The sequence below is a fragment of the Netta rufina genome (assembly GCF_964035555.1).
Source record: "Netta rufina genome assembly, chromosome: 1".
In the NCBI taxonomy this organism is placed as follows: domain Eukaryota; kingdom Metazoa; phylum Chordata; class Aves; order Anseriformes; family Anatidae; genus Netta; species Netta rufina.
Window position 1 is genome coordinate 92494132 of NC_140123.1, and position 23754 is coordinate 92517885.

At 41.4% G+C, this 23754-nt stretch overlaps 1 protein-coding gene across 1 annotated transcript; it reads left to right on the forward strand.

Annotated features, from left to right (window-relative positions):
- Positions 1-5252: 5252 nt before the first annotated feature.
- On the forward strand, positions 5253-17939 carry RSPH1 (radial spoke head component 1; the record flags this gene model as incomplete). Its single annotated transcript, XM_084290192.1, has 9 exons — positions 5253-5282; positions 8323-8436; positions 8563-8668; positions 9545-9635; positions 9836-9971; positions 10743-10814; positions 13102-13324; positions 13729-13872; positions 15580-17939. Coding segments are annotated over 9 exons (966 nt in total), but the record flags the coding sequence as incomplete, so codon positions are not given.
- Positions 17940-23754: the final 5815 nt, after the last annotated feature.

Sequence of the window (23754 nt, forward strand, 5' to 3'; positions counted from 1 at the left end):
GGAGCTCCGAGCCGAGCCCAGCCATGCCGGGGGGAGCTGAGCGCCCCGCGGCGGCAGGGCGGGCACGGCCCGGCTCGGCTCGGCTCGGCTCCGGGCCCCGCTGAGGGCCCTGAGGGGGAAATGGAGCCCCCCCCAACCCCCCGGGGGCAGGCTGGTTCGGGAAACTGACGGGGAAAATGTGGGGCTGCCGCCGGGTTTTGGGGTTTGGTCTGAGGAGAGGGAAGGGAAAGCATGGAGGAAGGTCCGTGTGATGTGCCGTCCCCGGCTTGCAGGGGTGGGAAGCTCGCCCCTGCTCTGGTGGTTTCATCGCTGGGCAGCCCAGCCTTTCTCCCTTCAAATAGAGAGGGCAAGGGTCTCAGGGTTACACTGCACCATTTCAAATGCCTCTGGGTGCTGCTTTCCTGCTGCTTTCCTGCTTGTTGCCAGCAGATGTTGGCTCCTGCTCAGGCTCACGGCTATCTAGCTGTGATCTGTGAGTCCTGAAGCTGAGGTGAAAAAAAACAACACGCACATAGGAAAAAACTTGCCTTCTTCTCCCCCAAATGCTGCAAAGTTCCTCCTTTAAAAGCTAACATTCTTGATGATGATAATTCTTCTAATTCGCCGATCTCGATTCAGAGATGAAAGCAAAAGCTTGCAGCTCAGCATCAAAAAGTCTTACATTAGCACAGCATGGACCACCGTGCACAATAAAGCATGAAGATTTACCTCCTTACAGCAGAGGAGGTCAGACCCATCATGGTGCATTTGTTTGTGTACATGGCTAGTCGCCCCAAATTATCATGGCAACTACCATCATCATGCAGGATCCTCGTATTTTTAAAATGTATTTTGGCTTGGCTCTTTTTAATTCCTTAAAGAATTTAGCCTTGCTTAAGTATCTTTCTGTCTTCCATTACAAGCAACTTGCAAAAAGCACAAGCCAAACAACATAAAAAACCGTGTATTTTTCCTACTTAAAGTAGAAACTGCATTTCCCATTAAAATACAGGTACTCTCCCAGTCCTGCTGGCTGCTACACTTGGCACAGGTGCTTTCTGCTGTGCCAGCACTAGTCACTAGCAGCTAAAGTTGACAGAAGCCTGCAAAAAAGGGTAAGAATATGCATGTAATGGGTGACGGGAGCTTTGTGCTGCTGCTTGTGCAACAGAGTGCTGGAGGGGAGCAGCAAAGCAGGGCCAGACATCAGCTGGAGACAGACAGAAATGTATGGCCTGGAGGGAGTGGTTAAAAAGTAAGGCACAAAAAACATTTTTAAAAATAGCGTATATGATCTAGAGCCTCTCAGAAAAGAACAGAAAGGGAGTTTTGCCAGTTCCTTTCTAGAAGAAAACACAAATGAGGGATATGGTCCAGAAAATAGTTGTATTGGTAGCAATTGTGGCAGCAGCTTGGCTTTTTAAGCCTCTGGCAACATTCATAGTAAAAGAAATAGGAAAGGGCGTGCTTTTTTTCTGCCAAACCAAACAAAAGTAAAGGTATATGCACCGACAGATGCTTACTTACACCTCTGCTGGCACTTCTTTCTGAAAATATAACCTAATTTCCCAGTGGACAGCTAGATTGTATTTCTGCTGAACAAGAGTGGTGCTTTTAACATCTCCAGTCCCGACTTCACAAAACACTTTGAAGTCAATGGATGTCAGCATAGTCTTTTGTTTGCTGCACAGGTGACGTCGGCTGAACTGAGGTCTGAATACAAACTATTGCATCCTTTAGCTGATTAATGTATTTATTTTCTTTCCAGCAAATTGCATGAGCATATTTTATGATTCCTGGTTGCACAGATGGGAAAGGCTAATCTGTATAGCCACCGAGAGACCTCTTTGTCTTAGGGGATCTGAAAAGTTCATAACTTCTTTACATAATAATGGGTTTTAGATAGCATTTTACTACATAGGAAGTAATATTTACTCAGACTTTATTCCACGCAAGTAGCAGAATTCCCTGGACTGGTATAATCATGGCTTTTAGTTGCCTTTATTGGTTTTGCATCTTTGTTTTCCCAACAGAGCAGCTGGGATATTGTATAAGCAATTCACATCAGCGCTTGGGTGCAATCCAAATATAGCCTGGCTATATCAGGCTTTGGCAAACAAATATATATACGTATATATATACCCAAAGAGACAAAAAAGAAAGAGGCTGTGAAGGATGTGTCTGTATGGACGGGAGCAGACAGGTAGAGCCCCGTTTCAGCCATCCTCAGACAGGGCTGGAGGTAGGCCAGCTTTGGGCTGGGAGCTGTAGAGCTGAGTTGGCACGGCGTGTCCTGCCTGCTGATGGGAATTTTTAGCTCTGGCACGGTGCCACGATAGTATGACTACACGGTTTCCAGACCGGTACTTATCACCACATCTAGCTCGCAACGAAGCTAGTGAGAAACACCAGGAGTTGTCTTCGGGAAAAGAGATGGGCAGACAGGACCACGGTGCCAGCACAGCCTTTCCCCCAACTGACCCTTTCAGGTCAGTACCTGGGTACTAAAGGCTGCTTACAAAGAAAATCTGTAGCCAGTAGAACATGGAGGTGGCAGTAAAACTGTCACCATGACTCCTAGCTAAAGACAGATATTGCTGCAATTGTGGGAGACATTTAGGAATATGGCATTTATTTGAAGCACAAGAATTGCCTGTCAGTTCAGAATCAGAAAAATTGGGTCAGTCTTGCTGGTAGGACGCTACTTTGACACTTGTGGGGGCTTTCCAGAGGGATGGAGAGTGGAACTGTGAAATCACCTCATATTTTCTAAAGAAGGACCTGTAAAAAAAGCATTTATAGCAACATGGGTGTCTATTAGGGTAAGACCTACTGGATGAAGTCCCAGGCAAATCTACTGCATATGCCCTGTTGATATGGGGATGATCTGTGGCCCTGTAGTTAGGATGGAAGATTGCTGGATAGAGACCAAACAGCTCTATTGTACCTTCAGCCACCTGCTCACAGAAAAAAAAAGGTCAAGAATGTACTGACAATGCCGAATTAATACATATAATCAAGCAGTTTTATTATAAATGGAATATGCAAACCAAGAGATATACCATCTAACATTACAAAAGAAAAACATTTATTCTGAGGATCTTATCTTGAAGAATTCATTCTGCTTCCATCAGGAAACAGGAGACTTTCTTTTGTTACTTTACATTTATTTCTACCCTTCCTAAATTGGCCAGAGGGCTGAGTGGATGTGCAAGAAGTAGCTATAGAAACAATTACTGAGGAGTAAGCAGATTAAACCGGGGAGGTAGGCTACTGATAGATTTCATTTCCCTTGGTTGTGGATTTGATCACTGGAGAGTAGTCATATGAGAATGGAGGACAGTGGCATTTTGAGATAGAAATCAAATACCAGAACAGTTACAAATACCATGGTATAATAGAAAGCAGACTAGAGGAGAGCCTACACTAAAGCAATCGCCTTGAAGGTCACGAATAAGAAGATAAAATATGAAGGTATCCAAGCTGACAGGAATGAGGAGGCAGCCAAGTAGTCCCATCTACCTCAATCATTTCATTCTTCTCTGTTGAATTCATTCTGAGATACCAGATTAGAACTTCAGATGTTTGGGAAAAAAAAAAAAAAAAAAAAAAAAAGGATCGGGCTGCTTTATCTTTATGTCATTATAAACTGTGCATAAACAAGAGGCTTAGGTTTGCGGTTTCATTTTGGTTTGGTTGATTGTTTTTTGTTTGTTTCCTTAAATAAACAAACTCATTTGCAGAGAAAAACTTAATATTAACACTGCTTTATTCTTCTACTTGACCAAAAGATACGTTTTATCTCATGAATGCCAACTGCTTTCTTGGTAGAAGTAGCAATGCTGACTGTCTTAAAAGGCTTGGGAAAAGACATTAGCAATAAATTCCTGAATGGAGTAGCAGAGGTATGCATCCTAACTGCACTTCAGTGGAAAGGAAAACCTGAAAGAAAAAGAAAAGTTTGAAAATTTTCCCATATGTCTGAAGAATAGATTGTACTCCATACTTCAAAATTAGCAGTAAGGTCAGAGAAGTGGGAGGCAGTATAAATATGGGTATAAATACAACAGCGCGCTCTTCCTTGGCCATTTTACAGGAGGGAGCTGAAGGGTTAAATTTAGCCAGGACACAAAGAAGTACTGCCAGTATTTCAACAATAGCCTTCGTACAACCTTTTCTGTCCTTATCATCTGGCTTTCAGGATATCCCAATGTTACTTGTACTGGGTGGGAGGAGGCAGTTGTGAACTGAGTGGCTAGAAAGGTCATTTACTTGTTTTTCTGGCTTGCTTGTAAGCACAGAAAGAGGCTATCTTTGCTTGGCATGCAAACAAACTAAGCAGCAGCTTTCATTTGGCCTGTAAAGGGCTTAAAACAGAGCTGTATGGAGAGGAGTTCCCATTTTGCAAAGGACTTTGACAGTTCCAAATCTGGATTCATTCTGATTTGGAGAGAAAAAAAATATATAGAAGTTAATGACAGCAAATTCTACTTTGTCCACTCTTTGCTCCCATAACCTAAGAAAATATTCTGTTCAGAATATTCTGAATTCTTTAATTGCGTCTGACAGTATATATGGCAGAATAATAAAAGGACCTGAAATGTATATTCTGAAACAAGAACTCCCCTTAAGATATTATTTTAATTCCCTAACCCCACAATTTTCCTCTGAAAGGCTGATGAAGTCAACCTGCTTTATATTTCAGTTTCAGGAGGAAGTGAGCTGATTTCATTAAGTTTTTCTGACAACTCCAGGTTACAGTCTGCAAGTAGATGATACTGACCATGCCGTATACCAGACTGTGGTTTGGGCTTTTAAAAGGAGAAGGATGTAAATGAAGATATTTTATGGAATAACAAAGTATTTCCCTACAGATTTCTGTTCTTTAAATAACTGGCGAAAGCCATAACCTTGCCTGGGCCTCCCCTCCCTTAACGAGAAATAACCTGTCACTTGCAGCTGTAATTTAGCCCAGAGCACAACTCCAAGTGACTTAGCACCCCCAGGCATGGGCCTGAGAATCTCAGTTTATCAGGAAAGCGAAGACAGCAATTTTTGAAACCAGCAACCAGGGAAGCTACCCCCACTCTCCCTGTTTATTTTGATGGCAGGATTTGAAATGAAGAGCCCCTGGAGCCATGTCCCTGGCTGGGTGGAGAAAAGCAGACTGACAGTGCGTTGCTTGCCACTGGGGAAAGGACGCCTGGCAGGACAGGGGGTGGGAGAGGCAGCTCCCAGCGGGCAGAGAAAACGAAGCACGCCCAGCATGAATCTGCGAGCACGCCGCCTTTACCACATCAGAGGTAACACATACCGTCATTTCTGACGCTCGTTGTGGTTTCATAGCTCAGCCCATGCTGGAATTGAGCCCTTGAGGCCAGGCCTGGCACAACATTTTCCTCCCCAAGTCCCTGCACTGCCCAGAGTCTCCCCTCTCCTAACTGAGAATAAAGTCCAAAGACAGGCAGGAGCACAGCAAGGCCTTACGCGTGCATTTTGGCCATTCCTCCCCATAGGGCACTGGCTAAATTCAGAAGGAGGACTGCAAAGCAGGTTAAAGGGAAAGCCAAGGCTGTCCTCTCCTGCCATAGGCACTTGATAGGGTCCTGTGTCTCACAGCTTCTTGCTTTGCTGTGTTGCTGCCTCTCCCTGTTTGCAAACATCTCTGGCAGCAACAGCCTCAGGGGTTTCTTCCCTGGGGCTCCCTCTCCAGAGGTCCAAGATCAGCAAGACCTTAAGACCATTGACATTATTACGTCAGTCTTTTGACAGAAAAGGGAAAAGAACAAGAAAATAAGGATGGTAGTAGCCCTTTTTTCAAGAGTTTCATACTTAGAGCTTAACTTTCATCTGACTTTGAAATACACCAAAATGCAGCTGGAAGAACAGAAGCTACAAAATATACCCTCCTTGTCATTATGTGCATTCGTACAAGCTGTAGTTGTCCTCACAGGACAGCTAGCTGTAGAAAACTTCAAATGGTGCTTGAGGTCAGCTGTGTGATCCTGCAATACAGATGCTTGTGCTATCTGCCATTTCTAGAGAAATTATAAAGAAAGAGCTCCTGTCTGGTTCACAAGCCAAGTGAACTCTTTTTTTCCCTCAGATCCTTTCCTCCTTCACGGCTCTGAAACCACGCATCCAGCAAGAACATTTAGTGACAGTGAAGGGGAGTGTATTTGACAGCTTGTCACTGCTTCCTGTGTGTGTCACAGCTGTCCCCTTGGCTACGTGAACTTTGAAGCTACAACACACATCCGGTTATTTCTGTCATTGGGTTGAGCAGGGCACACCTCTATAGGCATCCCAAACATGTTTTCCCTTATAGCTCTGAGTCACAGTGTCTGCTTACAGCTAACGTGCCACTCACAGACTAAGTGCTTTTGTAGTTAGAGACATTACCTTATTGTAGATAAAGGCGTTTAGCCTTCCTTAGGTGAAAGAAGAAACTTAGGTATCAAGAGTGATAAAGGAGAAAACACCAGTGCTTCAGGAAAGTGTACTCAGATCCAATTGTGCAGGAGGTAAGCAATTAGAGTAGTAATTTACATACTCTGCAGTTACCTATTAACACTGCAGCCATTATGCAAATCAGACTTCCCTCGTCAAATGCTGGGGAAGTGGATGAAACAGAAATAACCACACGATTTTGAGTTAATAAAAAATATAACTGCGTTATAATGCTCTGCCAGCTAACAAAAAGTAATTTCAGGGCTCTTAAATATTTCAGACAGAAAGCACTCTCAAATGAGTGCTAACTGGGGAGCCCACTGGGTTCCTACTAGCTAAGAACAGGATGCCTTTTTCATCTTTGCCCAGCTTAAAACCAGAAGAAGTACATGCTACAAAAGTGACACACCTTGATATTGGCTGTTTAGATTCCTATCTGTAAAAACCAACAAAATGACCTGGATATATGGCATATCTTTGTATAGAGGTCTTGTTTTTCTTCTACTTTGGGTGGTAAATCTTTGACCTACACTATAAAGTGACCTCCAACACATTTGCCAACCACCTGCCACTCCTTTTGCTGCCTACCTCAGACACCTCGCCACCTCTGCACAGTGCTTAGCTAGCTAGCTGCTTTTCACCACGCGCACCCTCTCGTGGCTCCTGTTGCGAAACCTTAGCCATTAAATCACCTCACAAAATGACAGTGAGGTGATTTGCCTGCGCCACAGAATCCCAGGATGGCTGAGGTTGGGAGGGACCTTAGGAGGTCACCCTGTGCAGGAGCCCTGCTATCACTGGCAGGCCCCCAGTGCCACCAGGTTCCTGCAAGCCCTGTGGAGCAGGCAGAAAGCACTGCCACTTGGCAAAGAAGTGAAGTACCCCTTGCATTTAGCAAGGCAACCTGTCCTTGGCAGCTGTAGTAAGCAGGCACGAGCCATGATGGAGTGACAAGTTACTCCCTTTGGCCAAGGAGCTTTGGTGGCCATGGTGTACCAACCCTCTCCTCTTCCTTGTGAGCCACTCCCTTCTATGAGAGCCTTGTTCTTGCCTCCCTACATTCATTTAGCTGTACTCATATTGGGATGGGAAGCCATCCAGATGGCTCTGCTGTGCTTGGCATTGAAAAGAAGAGAGAGTTTGTCCCAAGTGCCCTGAAATACAGAGCCTGACCACCAGCAGAAGTGCCGTGGGCAGCCCACACATGTCCCAGCACACCAAGGTCCTTTGTCTCACTGTGCCAGCCAACACGTCCTGCCAAGCCGGCTGCTGAAATCCTGAGGGATTTCAGATCTTGGGGCTGAGGGTTGTTGGGCTTCACCCGAGGAAGTGTGTTTACAGTGGGATCCACCCACAGGGATCCATGCACGGGGAAAGATCTGAGCTCACCAGCCGCTTTCACAACCCTTAGGTAAACAAAAGAAGCACAAAACAGGCAAACCCACCCCGCCCAGGCAAAGGGAAGAAGCACAGAGCAGGGAATGACAAACTAATCCTTTATTCACGCAGCAATCCCCTGCCCCGCCGCCCCTCAGCACCCGGGACAGCAGCGCGCCCCCGCCCGTTGCCACGGCAGCAACATGGCGGCGGAGCGCACTCCCCCCCCCCGCCCCGCGCCGCGGTTGCCGGGGTGACGGCGGCGCCGCGGCCGCAAGATGTCGGACCCGAGCTCCGAGGGGGAGGCCGAGGAAAGCGAGCCCGAGGAGACCGAGACCGAGACCGAGTCCGAGGGGACCGAGGACAGCGAGGCCGAGGAGGCCGAGGCCGATTTAGGGGTGCGGGAGGGTCGGGAGATAAAGGAAAGGGCGGGTGGTGCCGGCCATGGGGTCTTGAGCGGTGTGTGTGGTGGCAGGGCTGTCCCTCACAAACCTGTATGTTATCACGTTTCATCAGGAGTATGATGGTGAGCGCAATTCAGCCGGGGAACGACATGGACGTGGGAAAGCACAGCTACCCAACGGTGATACGTACGATGGGGAATATGAGCACAGTTTGAGGAACGGACAGGTAGGGTGGAGGCAGAATCACCGAAGACAGCGTTTGCCTCACGTTTCCACAGTACTGTTAGTCTGGTCACTATTGAAACAAGAGCGAGAACTGACACGTATTGTATCTATCCCCAATATGTTTCAGGGGACCTACAGATTTAAAAATGGTGCTCGCTACATTGGACAGTATCTTCAAAACAAAAAGCACGGCCATGGTGTTTTCTTTTACCCAGATGGATCAAAATATGAAGGTAAAACACAGAATGCAGTTGCAAGGATTTCCGTAACTGAAAGACACGTTTCTGCAGCCCCCAGAATACTAGGAGATGGTGAAGAGTGTATTATTTTAAGAAGATAAATTTGCTATGTAACATTTTCCTTTTATCTCTTTTTCACAAGCTCTGAGAGCAGTGTTTTTTTTTTTTTTTAATTTATTTATGGGGATTTATGTAGATTATTGTGAGAAGGAGGTAAATGAGCAGGGAATCACAAGGCAGAACTTCCAAGACAGATAACAGAACCTGGAAATTCTGTATATGGGGAAGTCTTTCCTTGGCAGCAAAGAGCAAAGACAGTATCTGAATAGAGGAACAAAACCATCTCAAGTGAGACCATTCAAACTTTTATTTTGTCCCTAAATGAGAATTGCTCTTACACACATACCCAGATCAGAAGGTGGAAAGTTATTGGATAATCTTGCACGTGGAGTTGTCTACTCTGTTACATCCACTGATGGCTCTTCTCGTTGTCTGTTGGGGTTCTCACCCATTTGTCAGACACATGATAAATTAAACTTTTCTCTGCCAAGGAGTATGAGTACTTCTTTGATTTAATGTATTTTGGTTGATAGACAAATGAGATATGCCTGGAGTTTAATAGACATGTTTTCCTTTCATTTGAGATTTTTTGTGTTTAGTGGGAGGAAGTGGGATTTTTTATTTTTATTTTATTTTTTAGTAGCCAATCATTATGCTGTCATAGCTTTCTTTTCCTTCTCTAATAAGTTGCATCCTCCACTCACTTAGAAATTAGCTAAACCCATGTATGATAACTTTATAAACTGGCCACTATATAACACAATGAAATATACCACATCTCACTCTAGTTTTGGTGTGTTCTCATTAAAGGAAGCTGGGTGAATGACCAGAAGCATGGCTATGGAGAATATACCTATGCAAATGGAGACACCTACGCTGGAGAATGGTTTAACAATGATAGGTTTGTTTCATTCTTACAGCGATGTTTCAAGTCACCCAGTAGCATTACAATATGATGGTTATTTTCAAAGTGTAGATGACTGCAGCAAATCAAGTGTTACTGGATGACGTTGGTGTTAAGCCTTAATACCTTATGTATAACAACATCCTACATTCTTTTTATTTGGTAATATAAAGCAAGACTTTTTTTTTTCTCCTTAGGCATGGGCAAGGTACATATGTGTATAAAGACACTGGATCTAAGTATGTTGGAGGTTGGGTAAATGGAAACCAGGAAGGAGAAGCTGAACTTATTCACCTAAACCACAGATATAGGGGCAAGTTTTTGAATGGAAATGTAAGTGTGCTGGAAAATTCTCTATTCATTTGAACAGTTAGCATAGAATTGTCTTAATATCATCTGTTTGCATTTCAAATGACAAGGTAGGCTCCTGTTCATGTGGAGAATTTCTTGTACGATAAATGTAGCAGATGAAACTGCATTGATCTGCAGATCAGGAAGCCAAGTTTCTGCGATTTTGCTTTTAAACAGTATTACAGAATCACAGAATGGCTAAGGTGGGAAGAGAGGTCATCTGGTCCATCTCCCTGCCCAAGCAGGGCCACCCAGAGCAGGCTGCCCAGGGCCACGCCCAGGTAGCTTTTGGAAATCTCCAAGGAGGAGCCCCCACAGCTGTCTGGGCAGCCTGTGCCAGTGCTTGGCACACTCACAGTAAAGAAGTTTTTCCTGATATTTAGACAGAGCCTCCTGTGCTCTGGTTTGTGTCCATTGCCTCTTGTCCTGGCACTGGGCACTACTGAAAAGAGCCTTTGTACCCTCTCTTCAGGTATTTATAGATATTGAAAAAATCCCCTTAAGCCTCCTCTTTTCCAGCCTGTACAGTCCCAGCTCTCTCAGCCTTTTCTCACAGGAGAGGTGCTCCAGTCCCTTGTTCATCTTGGTGGCCTTGTGTTGGACTTTTTCTAGTATGTCCATGTCTCTCTGGTACTTGTACAATATTGTTATTGACTATTATATGAATTTTGTAGTAAAGGATATTTTACATTTATATGCTTAGAACTTACGGACTTGATAGTTCTGTTGACCTTTTTGTATCTCTCTGTGCAGCCTGTAGGTCAAGGAAAATATGTCTTTGATATTGGATGTGAACAGCAAGGTGAATACATTCAGTCAGCAGAGGTAAATGAAATAACGAAAGTTATACTGAATATCAGAGAACTCAGTAAATTGAATATACTGCTGAGTAATTAATAAAAGGCCTTATAGATACTGATGTTAAAGTATCTTAGATCTAACCAGTCAAAAAAGGTGGAAATTTATGCTTTCTTTAGTACTAAATAAGGTTTCATTTTACATTTTTCTTTAGCTTCTCTACTATACAAACTTTGACAACTAAAAGGTGTGATTTTGCCTTGTTTGCAGACAGAAATGCTTTCTGCTTAAACCTTAAACCTGAGAAGAGTCAGGACCTACCCCAAAATTTTTAGGTTTCTGTGGTTTCAGACCACAAAAGAACCTACATATCTGTCTGTACATTTAACCTGTATTCCACTTTGTTCTGCACACCAGAAAACAATGAAAATAATTTCTTATTATATTTCTGGATTGCTTGATGCTATGTCTGCAAAAGGTAATTTCCAGAAGATTCTCATTTTGGAACATGTCCCGTCATTGTCCTGGTCCTGTTGGAAACTTAATATTCACAGCTACTAATCATAGGGGGTGACTGGTATCACAGCCTCTTTATCCTTCTCCTTCAAGCGTGAATTTTCTTACTGAAATGATACAAAATAGCTGTAGAAGTAAGAAAAATATATTAATATTACCATTTTGATTTCAATAAAATATGCCACATTTTACCTCAGAGTTTTCTACCTCTGTTACATTAGTTCCAAATACATACTTAAAACAATTGTTGCATTAGAGAATTTTTTATAACATAATCTCACTAAGTTTCAAGTTTCTTCTGTTGTGTATATTTCACCTTTTCCAAGCAATATTTACTTTTTATTTTTCTGTCTCTCCACATTGGACCTCTAATTTTATATCGATAGTGCTTGGCTACTAGCTTTAAGAACCAGAATGATATTCCTGTGGTAGAAATGATGTTTTTTTGGGAAGTACTGCTGGATACACTATGCCCCTGGAGGAGACATAATCTCTCTTCTCTGGTGGGTGGAAGAGCAGTGAGTGATTAGTAGAAATACATATTCTGCAGTATGTGCAGCCCTGGTTCTGTTCCAGGTGCTTTCTTAGGCCAGCTTGTTCTGACAGCTGTAATGATACCTCTTCCTATATTTCCACCATGAAATGTAGCTGTACATAAATACCATTCTCTAAGTCCTAGTTAAATAATTTCAAAATTGTTATTTTTTAAATATTATGTAAAACAACGTAAAAATATTCCTAGGACAGGACAAAATAATAATAATAAAAGTCATTAGTGATAGAGATTTGCAAAACACAGAGACTGATTTGCTTTTTTGGCTAAAAGCAACGGAGCCTCTAATCAAGTATCAGATTTGTATTTAGGTGCCTGGCAACAGCTGGCATGAGTATGCGATGTGTATCTAATATTCCCAGGCAATGGGGAATCGTTGGATGTCCTGATTTTGGAATATTAGGCCATTAGTGTGGGAGTTTAAATACGAATTTAAGAACCTAAGGTTAAGCATCCAACTTCTGAAAATCATTACTCTCAGGAAAAGTCATCTCTTCTCATATGAATACTGCAGTGACTATGTAGAGCAAGGAGCAGTGCTGTCACTAAAGTAAGATTAAAGTAAGATTTTGCCTTTTATTTTCCTTGAAGTAACTACAAATCAAGGCCCATTTAAAATAAAGAACACGTTAAGAGAAGTTAGCTTACAATACAGGTAGTGATTTTATTGCTAATGCTCCTTCAGATTTTGATAAAGCTTTTTTTTTTTTTTTTTTTTTAATTGAAAAATTTTATCTTCAAAGTTCAAAACCATAAGCTTTGTGCAGTAATTTACCTAGATCCATTCCAAGGTCTTCCATAATCAAAGACAAAGTCAGAAAGAGCTGTTTTACCCCTCTGTTTCTGTATGAGAAAGACAGCGGAGCATCTACCAGACAGAGCATCAGGTCTTAATTTGCCACTGCTGTGCTGTAGACAGGCATAGAAGGGGAGACATGGTCAATACGCCCCTCACAGCCATTTTGTTTAAGGGGGATTTTACCTTTAAAATTTTACCTTTAAAAAAGAAGTCTGGAAAGCACAGATCAGTAGTATTGATAAACTGACTTCATCAAGGTTCAAAGTGTTGTTCTCTTCCAAGATGTGCAACTGCTGAAGTTCCTCCAGCTGTCAGTGCTTTAAAAGTCTGTCTTATTGCCATTTTGAGCCCACGTAAAGAAATCTTAGTACATAAGTACACATCATCTTAGCTACTGCCTTAATACCCGTAAGATGAGATCCTGGATTTTAAGAGTTGTCTTTTAGGATAAAGGGGAGGAAGAAGAAGAAGAGGAGCCCTCGTTACCTGCTGTACTGAAATGGAAAGCAACAGAAATTACTGAATTAACACTCTGGACACCCAGTGTGAAAAAAACACCTCCCAGTGAAGCCTCCCCAGCAGCAGCAGAGGAGGCAGCAGCAGCAGGTGAAGCAGTGGAAGAAACAGAAGGAGCAGTAGAGGGAGAGGAGACAATGCCAGCAAACGCAGGTTTGTTCTGACAGACAGCTGGAAACTGTGCTTTGACTATCCCCTGAAACCATGTTTTTCAGGTTTAATTTCAAGTAGTGTGAGATGTTTTTTCCCTATTATTTACCATATATTCAGTATTGGAAACTACCAAGTCTGTTCATAACTGGCACAATATATATATATGTCAGTTTTATCTCACATGGCATAATAAGAAACAACTGTCTTGGGAAGCCTGTGAATCATTTTAGTCTACATGGCCTGTAATACAAACTTCATTATAAACAGTTGCAGAAAATGTTGTGGGTTTTCTCACGTGAGTGAAGACTGCAGACTTCAGTCAGTTATTAGTTGCTGCATGAAAACAATGAGTGCAAATTTGTAAGAATTAATTTTCTTCAGTATTTTTAATTTTCATATTTCAGTCACTGATGAGACCGCTGACGGTAGGGATGATGAGCCTTCTCATGAAGTATCCAGTGAAGTTTTTAGCCCTGAAAAGCATGCAGAGGAGGAAGATGAGGGAAGCAGAGGGGAAGAAGAAAACAAAGAAGCTCAGGAGGACCAAGGTGAAGAATGGGGCTTGCATGCTCATTCTGCAATAAGCAATCAGGTTTGGAAATGGTGCATGTCAATGAGCTGAGGACATGCTGCTCCTGCTGGAAGGCCCATTTTAAGGCTGAAGAGAACGTGGGAAGCTCCACCCTTTGTAAGGAGACCAGTTCTCTAAAGATATAAATGGTTTTTGAGTAATCAAATTCAATTTGTACCTTAACAGTACAAATTTGTGATATCGCAGTGTGGCATTATCTGCACATGTAGAGTTGACAGCGCTTGGAGAGCTGAGTTTAGAGGTGACTGCACTTGCAAGCTTCTTTCTGTACAAAACTGAGAGAGCAGATTTTTGACCCTGGAGAATTCAGGGATTTGAGCACACCACTTTTCTCTTGTGACTGGAATTGTGTGTTCCTGTTCTCAGGAAACACAGACAAAAAAAATCTTCTGAAGAAACAAGTCTTAACTATTGTTCTACATTATGATTTGGATAGCCAAAAGTTAGTGTCTGGTTGATTGTTCCTATTGCAGAGCAAATTGGTTTGGCATTTGGATGCTAAGGTTTTCTACTTTAGAAGCCTATTTTTGTACAAAATTATTAAAAAGCAACATAAAAGCTATGCTTCCCCATATTTAATTGATAAGATTCCACCCAACCATGCTTTTTGCATTTGTTAAATGATACCATTTACAAGCTTCTGATGCAGGAAAACATCAGATAAATTTCTCCATTTGTTATCCATCCATTTTACAATAGATTAAAGCAAAGCACTATCCATAGAGATCTGAAAGACTATTCACTTGAAAATTGCATAGAGTTCTTGTAACTCAGGGCAGACTAGCCAAAGAGCTGATCTGGTATGTAGGACTGATATCTTACAGGATCTCCGGGTTTGGATCAAATCCAGCAGAAATCTAAGTAGGTTTCCTGAATAGCTCTGCTTTGGATTTGGCAAAAGCTTTTTGAACCTGGTTTGTCTCAAAGTCTTTTGGACTCAAATAGTCATTTTTGACTGAACTCGATTCTAACAAATTTTCTGGCCTACTACCATAAAGTAGTTCTGGTATCCCCATTGTTTTTTGTATATTTTAAGGACAAATGCCTCCCTCTCAGAGACAGTACAGATGCATATTGTAATGCATGAAAACATAGCAATGTGATAAGTGTTTTTGAAGGTCTTTCCAGCTCTTTATTTCTAGAATTAAAGAGTCGGAGTTTACATATTTTTCAGCACAAGTCTACAGCCATAATTATTTAGGCTATACATTCTTCCCCTGTCTTTATATTTAGCAAGATTAAGTTGTAGTAAAAGAAAATGATTTGAAGAAAATATGCAAACTGTAAGGAGCAGATGTAACAAAATCTGGTTTCTTGCAGGTTTGCCTTCTCTGTCCCATTACCATCATTTTTTTCCAGACAGCAGTTCCATCCTTACTCCATGTTTCTGTGCTACTTCTCTACATAGGAGACATTCCTTGGCTATTCCAGAGTTACATATGGACGGGCTGGCAGTCAGTCTGTGTGTACTGAGTCTGTCTGGCAGCTGACAAACAATGTATAACAGTTAAGTTCAAGTATTGGCAGTGAAAGGCAGTGGGAAGGAGGATTGTGGTAGACAGCGTGATCCTAAAGTTATGTTTTAGGTTACTAGGGTTATTTTCCAGTATTTTATATTATTATTTTAAGTTTTCCATTTTTTTTTTCTTCTTTGCTTCCACAGGAACTGCTAATTTAGAGGATAAGGAAGATGAATCACAGGAAGCAGAGTAATTGGATACAACCAACAACAAAGACAGGCAAAAAAATAATCAGAGTAAATCATTTGTTATGGTAAATCTGAAATATTTTCATTAATGAAAACCTTAGTTAAGATATTTTGAATAAACATTTCTGTCACTGTTCTGTCTGGAATATATCTCTCTGAAACTTTTATGATCTCAGACTGTGCAGTCTCAGGACCAATTTATTCCACGCAGCAGGCAGTCAGTTGTTGATTTCAGTATGAGATTACTCAGGGTCCATAAAGTTGTGTTCTTACACATTTGCAGAATCAAACCTTTGAAACACTAGGCATGATAGTTTTAAAATGGAACATATGCCTTCAGCAACAGATCAGACCCCCTAATGCCTGTGGCAAGTACATTGCTTTTGAAGATCTATGTTCATTTCTTCACAGGAAGATATCTTTCAAACCTGATGAATACCTCAATATTGCCCCAAAATTCAGAAGATGGTGTCCATCTTGGGAGTTAGTTAACATGCTAGAAGGCAACCTTAGAATCTTTTAATTTGGAAGTAAACTCAAGAGTTCTTTAATCCAAAATCCTGCTCAAAGCAGTGTCAACATTAAATTCAGATCTAGTATCATTTTATTTTATTTTATTTTTTTCAGTGAAGTCCAGAAAACTTCTAAGGATGGAAGGTACACAACCTCTTAGCAATGTATTTGAAAGCTTAGGTATCCTCAGAGTAAATACTTTTTTCTACTTATATCCAGTTATAACTTCCTGTCTTCCAATTTATGATCACCATCTCTTAATTCTCTTACTCTGTACCTCAATTAAAAAAGAAGACAACCCTTGGCTATATATAACCTTACATACATACATATATATGGGAAGGCTGCTGGTATGTCCCCCGAAAGGATCCTCTTCTGGCTAACCAAGCTCTGTTCCCTCAGCCTCTCCTTGCAGGTCATGTTAACTGTTCCATCCCCTGACCATCTCAATGACCTCCAGGTGGACTTGCTCAAGTCTTCTGGTACTGTCAGGATCTAAAACTGGATGCAGTATTCCAGACAGAGTCTAACGAGTGCCAAACAGTCCCTTCCTTTATTCTGCTGACTATAATGCTTTCCGTACAATCCCGTGTGTTGCTGTCATTGATTGCTGCCAGAACACAAGGCTGACTCTTGCTTCCTCCCACAGGGGAGTAACTCATTACCCACAGCCCCACCAAGAGACACCAACTCAAGACCTGGACACACCATCCTGCTGCCCAAGCCAGGTCTAGACTGACACCAATGGTACTTTCCCCACTGGTGCTGGAGATCAGGCCCAGAAGCTCATCAACACTGATGTTGCACAGCCCCACACTGTTTGCAGGAAAGTTTCTGCCTTCCCCCAGCAGTTTTGTTTGCTGCATTCCCATCTCCCAGCTGAACAGGCATCCCCATGCAGCAAGAAAAAGACAGACACCCAGCAATCCCTTATGGGCAGGCAGCGAGCTATGAACATGCTGCTCTTTTTAAATCAAGAACCTGTCAATCAGGAGGCAGCTAGCAGGAGGTATCAGCTGAAGAAGCCTTCTGGAAGCTGCCAGAATCAAATGTCATTATATATATAGAAAGTCAAAAGGCCAGAGCAAGGCAGAGCTGCACAAAATACTGTACAAGCACTAAATGCCATAGATATATTTTTCTTCTGCAGGTGAAAGAAGCTGCTCTGAAACATTGTTTTCCTGATAATGTGCAAACAATGCCTTAATTGTTACCAGATGCATCTTTATGACTTTAATTGACTTCCTCATACTTGTGAGAATATCGGTATGAATGCTGATGGGCCTGGAGCCTGATGTAGAGAGCTGCTAGCCTGCAGCAGTTTGCTTTGGAAGTGAGATAACTAGTTTTGGCCTGGTTGCAGTAAGAGATGTCGAACCAGGGTTACTGGGCTTATAGGGCTTACATTTAAAAAAAAATAATAATTATTTTTATTCATGAAATCTATTCTAAAATTTAGGTTCAGGGGAGAAAGGGAAAACATTTCCTCTGCACCTCACAGCTTCAGCAAAGATATGCCCAGAAGTTTAAGTTAGTGATAAAAATGGATTAACAGACAGTAGTGATAAGGAGATGAATTATATGAAAAAAATAGTTTATTACTTCCCACATTTTTTCTCCTATCAGAAATGTCATAGTGAGAAATTTCCCAAGCAATCTTTTCCCTCTTATCTCACATACCTATTTATTTTTTATTTTTTATTTTTTCTTTCCTAGTCGCACCTGTGTGACTTCAGTAGCAAAGAGACGTGCTTTGGCAAAGAGAAATGCTGTATTTCCATTATTCCAGTAGCATGATCAATGCAAACTTGGCTTATTTATTTATTTATTTATTTATTTTTAATAAAAGCCTGCAGATCATTAGTTTACTAGCTGTTTACTCACTATATTCTACTGTAAATTTGGGAAATATCCTCACAACGTATATTTCTTCCATTCCTTTAATTTCTCCTAATTCACTTTCATTTTAAGGTAATCTTCAAGATGAGTTGATTCTTGTTTGATTTATGAAATTACCTTTTTCTCTACAGCAGCCAGTACTGTACTGTTTGTTAGTACATGAGTGACCTCCAGTGGCGTAACAGCAAAAAGATGCATCCTTTATAGAATACAGTCGAGGACAGCTAAGAACATCTGGAAGCCTCTCTGTGTTAGAAAGTGCTTCAGTGGTTTACTCCTTTTGGAAACCACTGGTGCTTTTGTAGGAGGAGACAATTCATTTTGCTTTAACTTACAGAGACACCCTAAGGATAGTTTGTAAATTAGTGAACAGTAGTTCCTTCATAACTGTCTTGGAAAGGGAGGAATCTCCCCCAAAAGCTGTTGCACTGAGGTGTGCAAGCCCCTCTCATCCATCCATCTCCCTCTTCACTTTCCAGTAATGAAGGAAGTCAATTTTAGATAGCATCAGAATAGTCATATTTGAAACCTCTTCCTGAATAATGAAAAAAAGTGCTAAATGCAAGGATATGACACTGGACTTAAGGCTTTGAAGTTTTCCCTTCAGCTTTTTGTCCTTAGATTACCATTGTAGTGTCTGAACAACTTTCTCCAAAGGTGGCACAAGGGTTCTTTAAAAATATTAGGCCATTTTAACCTATGCCTCTAATGTTGGTTTAGATGCCCAAATTTTGCCTTTAAATCAATGGCAAGTTAGCCAATGTGAGTTTTAGGTTAAAAGTCAGTAATGCTCTCGCAAATCCAAAACTGTTTATGAAAAAAATGGTGCTTAGAATATCTGTGCTCCACGTATCTTAGAAAAAAAACATCAGAAAACACTTTCGTATTTGCCTTTCAAAGCTACATCTTCCGTAGAGATGGGACTCTTTCCTCAGTAAGCAAAGGATGGTCAAGATAGTTCATTGCAACTAAAGGAGACACCTGGGGTTCTCAAGTTCTTGCTATATCCATGCATACCTACTTCCACCCAAAAGTGCAAATATTTTAAAACCGCACAAAGAGATGTCTATTTTACATTTACAAATGATAAGGGGAAAAGGACCTGTTTGAGCTGTTGCATTTTTCTTCTTTCATCCACATCATCCTCAGGGAATTTAAGCCATTTTCCAGAGTGCTATGCATGCAAGTTGTAGGAAACATCCCTGTTGCCTAATTTTATGAATCCTTGCTTTCTTTATGTTTGTGAGGCTGCAGGAAGAAAACCTTGCACTATATAGCTCTTTTCTCTCTTAAAAAGCCTTAACATGCAGTGGAACCTAAGTACACATCTTTTCTCTTTTCTAGGAGGTCTTTTTTTTTTTCCCTTCCATTTTGAAGGCAAATATTTTTATTTATTTATTTATTTATTAACTGGCTGTGTACTTTCCAAACATGTTCGGCCTGGAGACTTTTACCAAATGAGAAATAATGTCAGAAATCAAACGTTAGGGATCTTTCTTATAAGCCCCCTTTTAAGTATTGAAAGGCTGCAACAACTTCCCTACGTATACATCCCAAAAGGCCCCGTACTCTTGAAAGGGTGTTTGGAAACCTGCCTTGTTCAGAGAGTAGGCTCAGCAAGGAGTTTAGCTGTAACATGTTTCCCTAAGAGATGGAGAAGGACATGGCTAGTCTCTGTAAAGGAATGCAGTGCACACATTGCTCTTATATTCACCAAGGTGCTCTTATATTCACTAAGCACAGGCCAGTGCTTTGCAGGTAACAGCTAAGGGTCACAAAGTTGTAGCCCCGTTAGCACACTGCTGTGCCTGAGCTAATTAACACCATTATTAACTAAGGTCAAAAATATCAGCGTTGTTCTAAGCTGACAATGCCTCTCCATGTGTGGCATGGATATAAAGATCTCTGCACGAATCACTGCTGAGCCATGAGGGCAAGTGAAGACTGAAACTACAGCAAGGAACGAGGTGTTTTGCATTTCAGCACAGATGACTGCAGAGTCTAAAATTTTATTGTGTATATAAACTGGGAAGCAAAGCTGTAAAAGAGATTTGCAGGCCCATTCCTTATTCTCCCATCCAGCATACACAGTGTGGCTCCATTCACGAAGGAGAGCAATTGCTTGCAATTCATTTGCCAGCCCACACAATCACGGAGATTTTCACTGGCAGAGGTGTTTCCACAAATGACTCTTCAGAGGTTTCTAAAATAACAGCTACTCTCATACACTGAATAGTTTCTGCACCATCCTCAAGTAAGGTAGTGTACCAAATGATGTTCAGCTGAACACCACAGCTTAGAGTAAATTGACAACTTCTGGCACAAGTTCTGTGGGACTGTAAAACCCCATTTCTTAAATACATCCAGCTTGCTATTATTTTTTTTTTGGAAAGACTGATGCTTGGGCAAGCTTATTATGAACAAGTTAGTACTTGATAATCATTTATATTGCATGTAGTTTCCATTCTGCATATTCTTTATTCAGCTTTCAAGCCCACCAGTGGCAAGAGAAACCTGACAGAACAGCCGGGAAATGACGTCTTAGCATCAAACAAATTTAGGTTCAAATGAGTTTTGAAAGACAGAAATAAGGTCCTTGTATTTTAAATGTGTTCTGTCAAAACCGAATTAGTGAATTTGCATAAACAGATTTGCAGCAGAAATCCCTGCTGTGAATCAGAAAACATACGTATGTTGGTAGCATCTCTATTTGCTTTTCCCCTCCAGTGTATCTGAACACCAAAGTGCTACAGATTTAAGCCTGTGTTTTCCAAACACCTAATTACGCAAGTATAGTTCCATTAAGGAGGCACCTTCAGGAGGGTTGGGCTGGATGTTTTCAGCATCATGCTCTTGTTTTTATTCTCTGTGTCCTTAGAGGTAGGAGATGCTGTGTCCCAAGTTTCCCCACCAAAAGGAAAGCAAAGGAAGCTCAGGAAGATGCCATCTGGAGGTTTTGCACAGTTTTTCTCTGAAGGAGTAGGCAGAGGCCATGTCTGCACAGGTACACAGCACTACTGACTTCACGTTACGAGAGATTGCTAAGCACCAGGGTGTTATGATCTATTCATAGCTTTTAAGAGTCTTTTCAATTTGTCATCTGCACTGTTCTGCTCCTGCTTAGCTGGGGACACAGATTTGAGAGTTAGTGTTAAAAAGCAGACCAGCCAACCTCTGTTGAATGCAGACAATGATATTGATGGTTGATCCCCCTTCGGTCAAAACAGAGGCTTAAGTAAAGGGTCAGAATATTGAAAACAGATTGGCAGGATCACAAGCAGATATGAGAACATCTGTTTCAGCAGACATGGCCTTACAGATGGGTTACTAGTTTGTAGTGTCCTAATTGCAGAAATGGATGAGAACAAGGGAATGGAAAATTTTTGCTGCCACAAGAAGCCGAAGCCACTTTTGAACATAGCAGGCCGCTGGGAATTTGCTTTCCAAATAGACTCTGTGAGAGCCCGGGATTAGGTAGAGGAGGAGGCTGCAAGACCCACTGGGAGGGTAAGGTGCAAGAAGTGGGGGAAACAGCAAAAGCTGTGAATCCAAGACTAATCACAAAGTTTCTCAAGCTTCACAGAGAAATTGTTTCGGCATTGTGATTATAGACAGGGAAATTGCTGAATGGTCCTAAACATGGTGTAAAAATCAAAAGGCTGGAGTGTTCTCTGAATCTTTCATAAGAAGTATCAGATTTCCCCAAAAAGCTGGACTGTAAAATGCAATGATTTACTAACTCCTTCTTATGCACCACAGTACAATCTTCTGCTTGTTCAAATATTTCATGCTGTTCTCAAATTCAAAGAAGCGTGAACATTTTAATTTTTAATCATCCATTAAAGAAAGCGCTATAGATTAAGACCCCATCAAGCAATAACCACTGTTCTGAGCCAGCAGATTTACACATTTGCCTTGTACTATTGTCAATGCTGGCACAAGGCTTTGGAAAAATCAGGAGCAAAACAGTTACAGATTTGTTTTTTCTCTGACTTTTCAGAAGAACTGGACTCAAGTGTCTCTTCATGTTGTTCTGCTTAAAAGTCACAAACTTGCTAAATGACAATTTTCTGTGTTATTGTCCTATCAAGGAGTATGGGAGGAGTGACAAACTGAGTGTTAAAAATCAGAAAATGTGTCCCCCACATCCTTCAATCACACCTGAAGATCATATTAGGCAAGTAAGTTTGAGGTTTTGTTTTCCCACAAGGTGTCACCATAGATTAACTTCACTACAGGTCTTTATCGAAAGAATTTACATTTTCAGTTTTTAAGACATAAGTGAAACATTCAGATTCTCTAAGTAGTACTAAGAGTATCTATTAAAGTACATAACTTCGTAATGAAACAGAACCAACTAAAGAAAATTACACTGGAGTGAAATAATACCTAATTTTGAAGTTGCATACATGTCAAAAAAAATGAAAAGGAATTTCCCATTTCTTTTGTTTACTTCAGAAATAACTTCCAAGCTTCCAAGGACATTTTCTTCATTTTACCTGTGTTCAGCAATTTAATTCATATTATGTACACATCCCATCAGGAATTCTCTCTCACTGCTAAGTTTTTGCAACTAAGAATCCTCATATGTTAAAGGTATAATTTCAGCTCTGATCCTACTGAGATACAGTTTTAATTGCTTGCTATTTCTGTTCAGCTAATTTGGATGGTAGAAACTGAGAAGTTTTCACAAGTTAAAGAGTATTTTTTGACAAAGTATTTCTCCTCACCTGCTCAGCACTGCAGTGTGTGCATTGGAAACCACCACATCGGAAATATTTAAGTACCCAAACCCTCTTTCCCACATATGCTGAGTTTTAATTCATTGCATTCACTGGAGTTGAATTCATTGGAATTGAAAATTCATTGGAGTGCATGTCTAGTGGGAAAAAAAAAATAACAAAATCATTGTGGGATTTTGGTTTAAGTGTCTTAGCAATCTTCTTAGCAAGCCTGTTTAGTTTGCAAAGGGTAGTGGTGGTGCTCTGGGGGCCCTTTGATTGCATACCAGGACTGGGTAAGGTGGTTGAATCCTTCCTCTTTATCCCCAACTGTAACTGTAAGAAAGGTCCTGCCAAGCAGCCTTCACATACTTATTTTGGATAGGAGCTTAATATCAAGAAGACTAGAGTGCGAGGATAAACTATCTTTCAGGAACAATATTTCTGCAGGTGGGTAGGAGTAAAAACACAAAGTGATGTGTTTGCTTGTGATGCTGTACACAGTGGCTGCAGAGTAGGAAAGCTGTCCAAAGCAACAAGAAGACACTGGTTTTGCAGGTCACTGATCACAATGGAACCACACTGGAAATGCACCTGATGCTCTTGGATGAAGGGAGAGGTGTTCTGTGTTTTATTTTATCGTTTTGAAGGAAGACACAGATTCTTAACGAGAATGGCATCTGCAGTTCAGTTGAGGATTAATGTCTGAGGTATTACACACACACACACACACACACAAAAAATAAAATAAAAAAAGCTTATTTCTAAGAAGAAAGGGAAAGTTTCTCATGCCATTGTGTACCCAGCAAGCAGGCACATCGTGTCCAAGAAGTGTGCAGCTCTTACCCGCCTCTCTGATCTGCTGTTCCTGGCTCTGTCCCTGGGTGGGCAGTGTGCCATCACGCCCTGCTCTCACCAGGTGTCATTTCAGCAGCAAGGCTTCTCCCTTGCCATGAGAACTGAGAGCTCCGCTGTCAGTCCTGCCTGTCCCTATCCT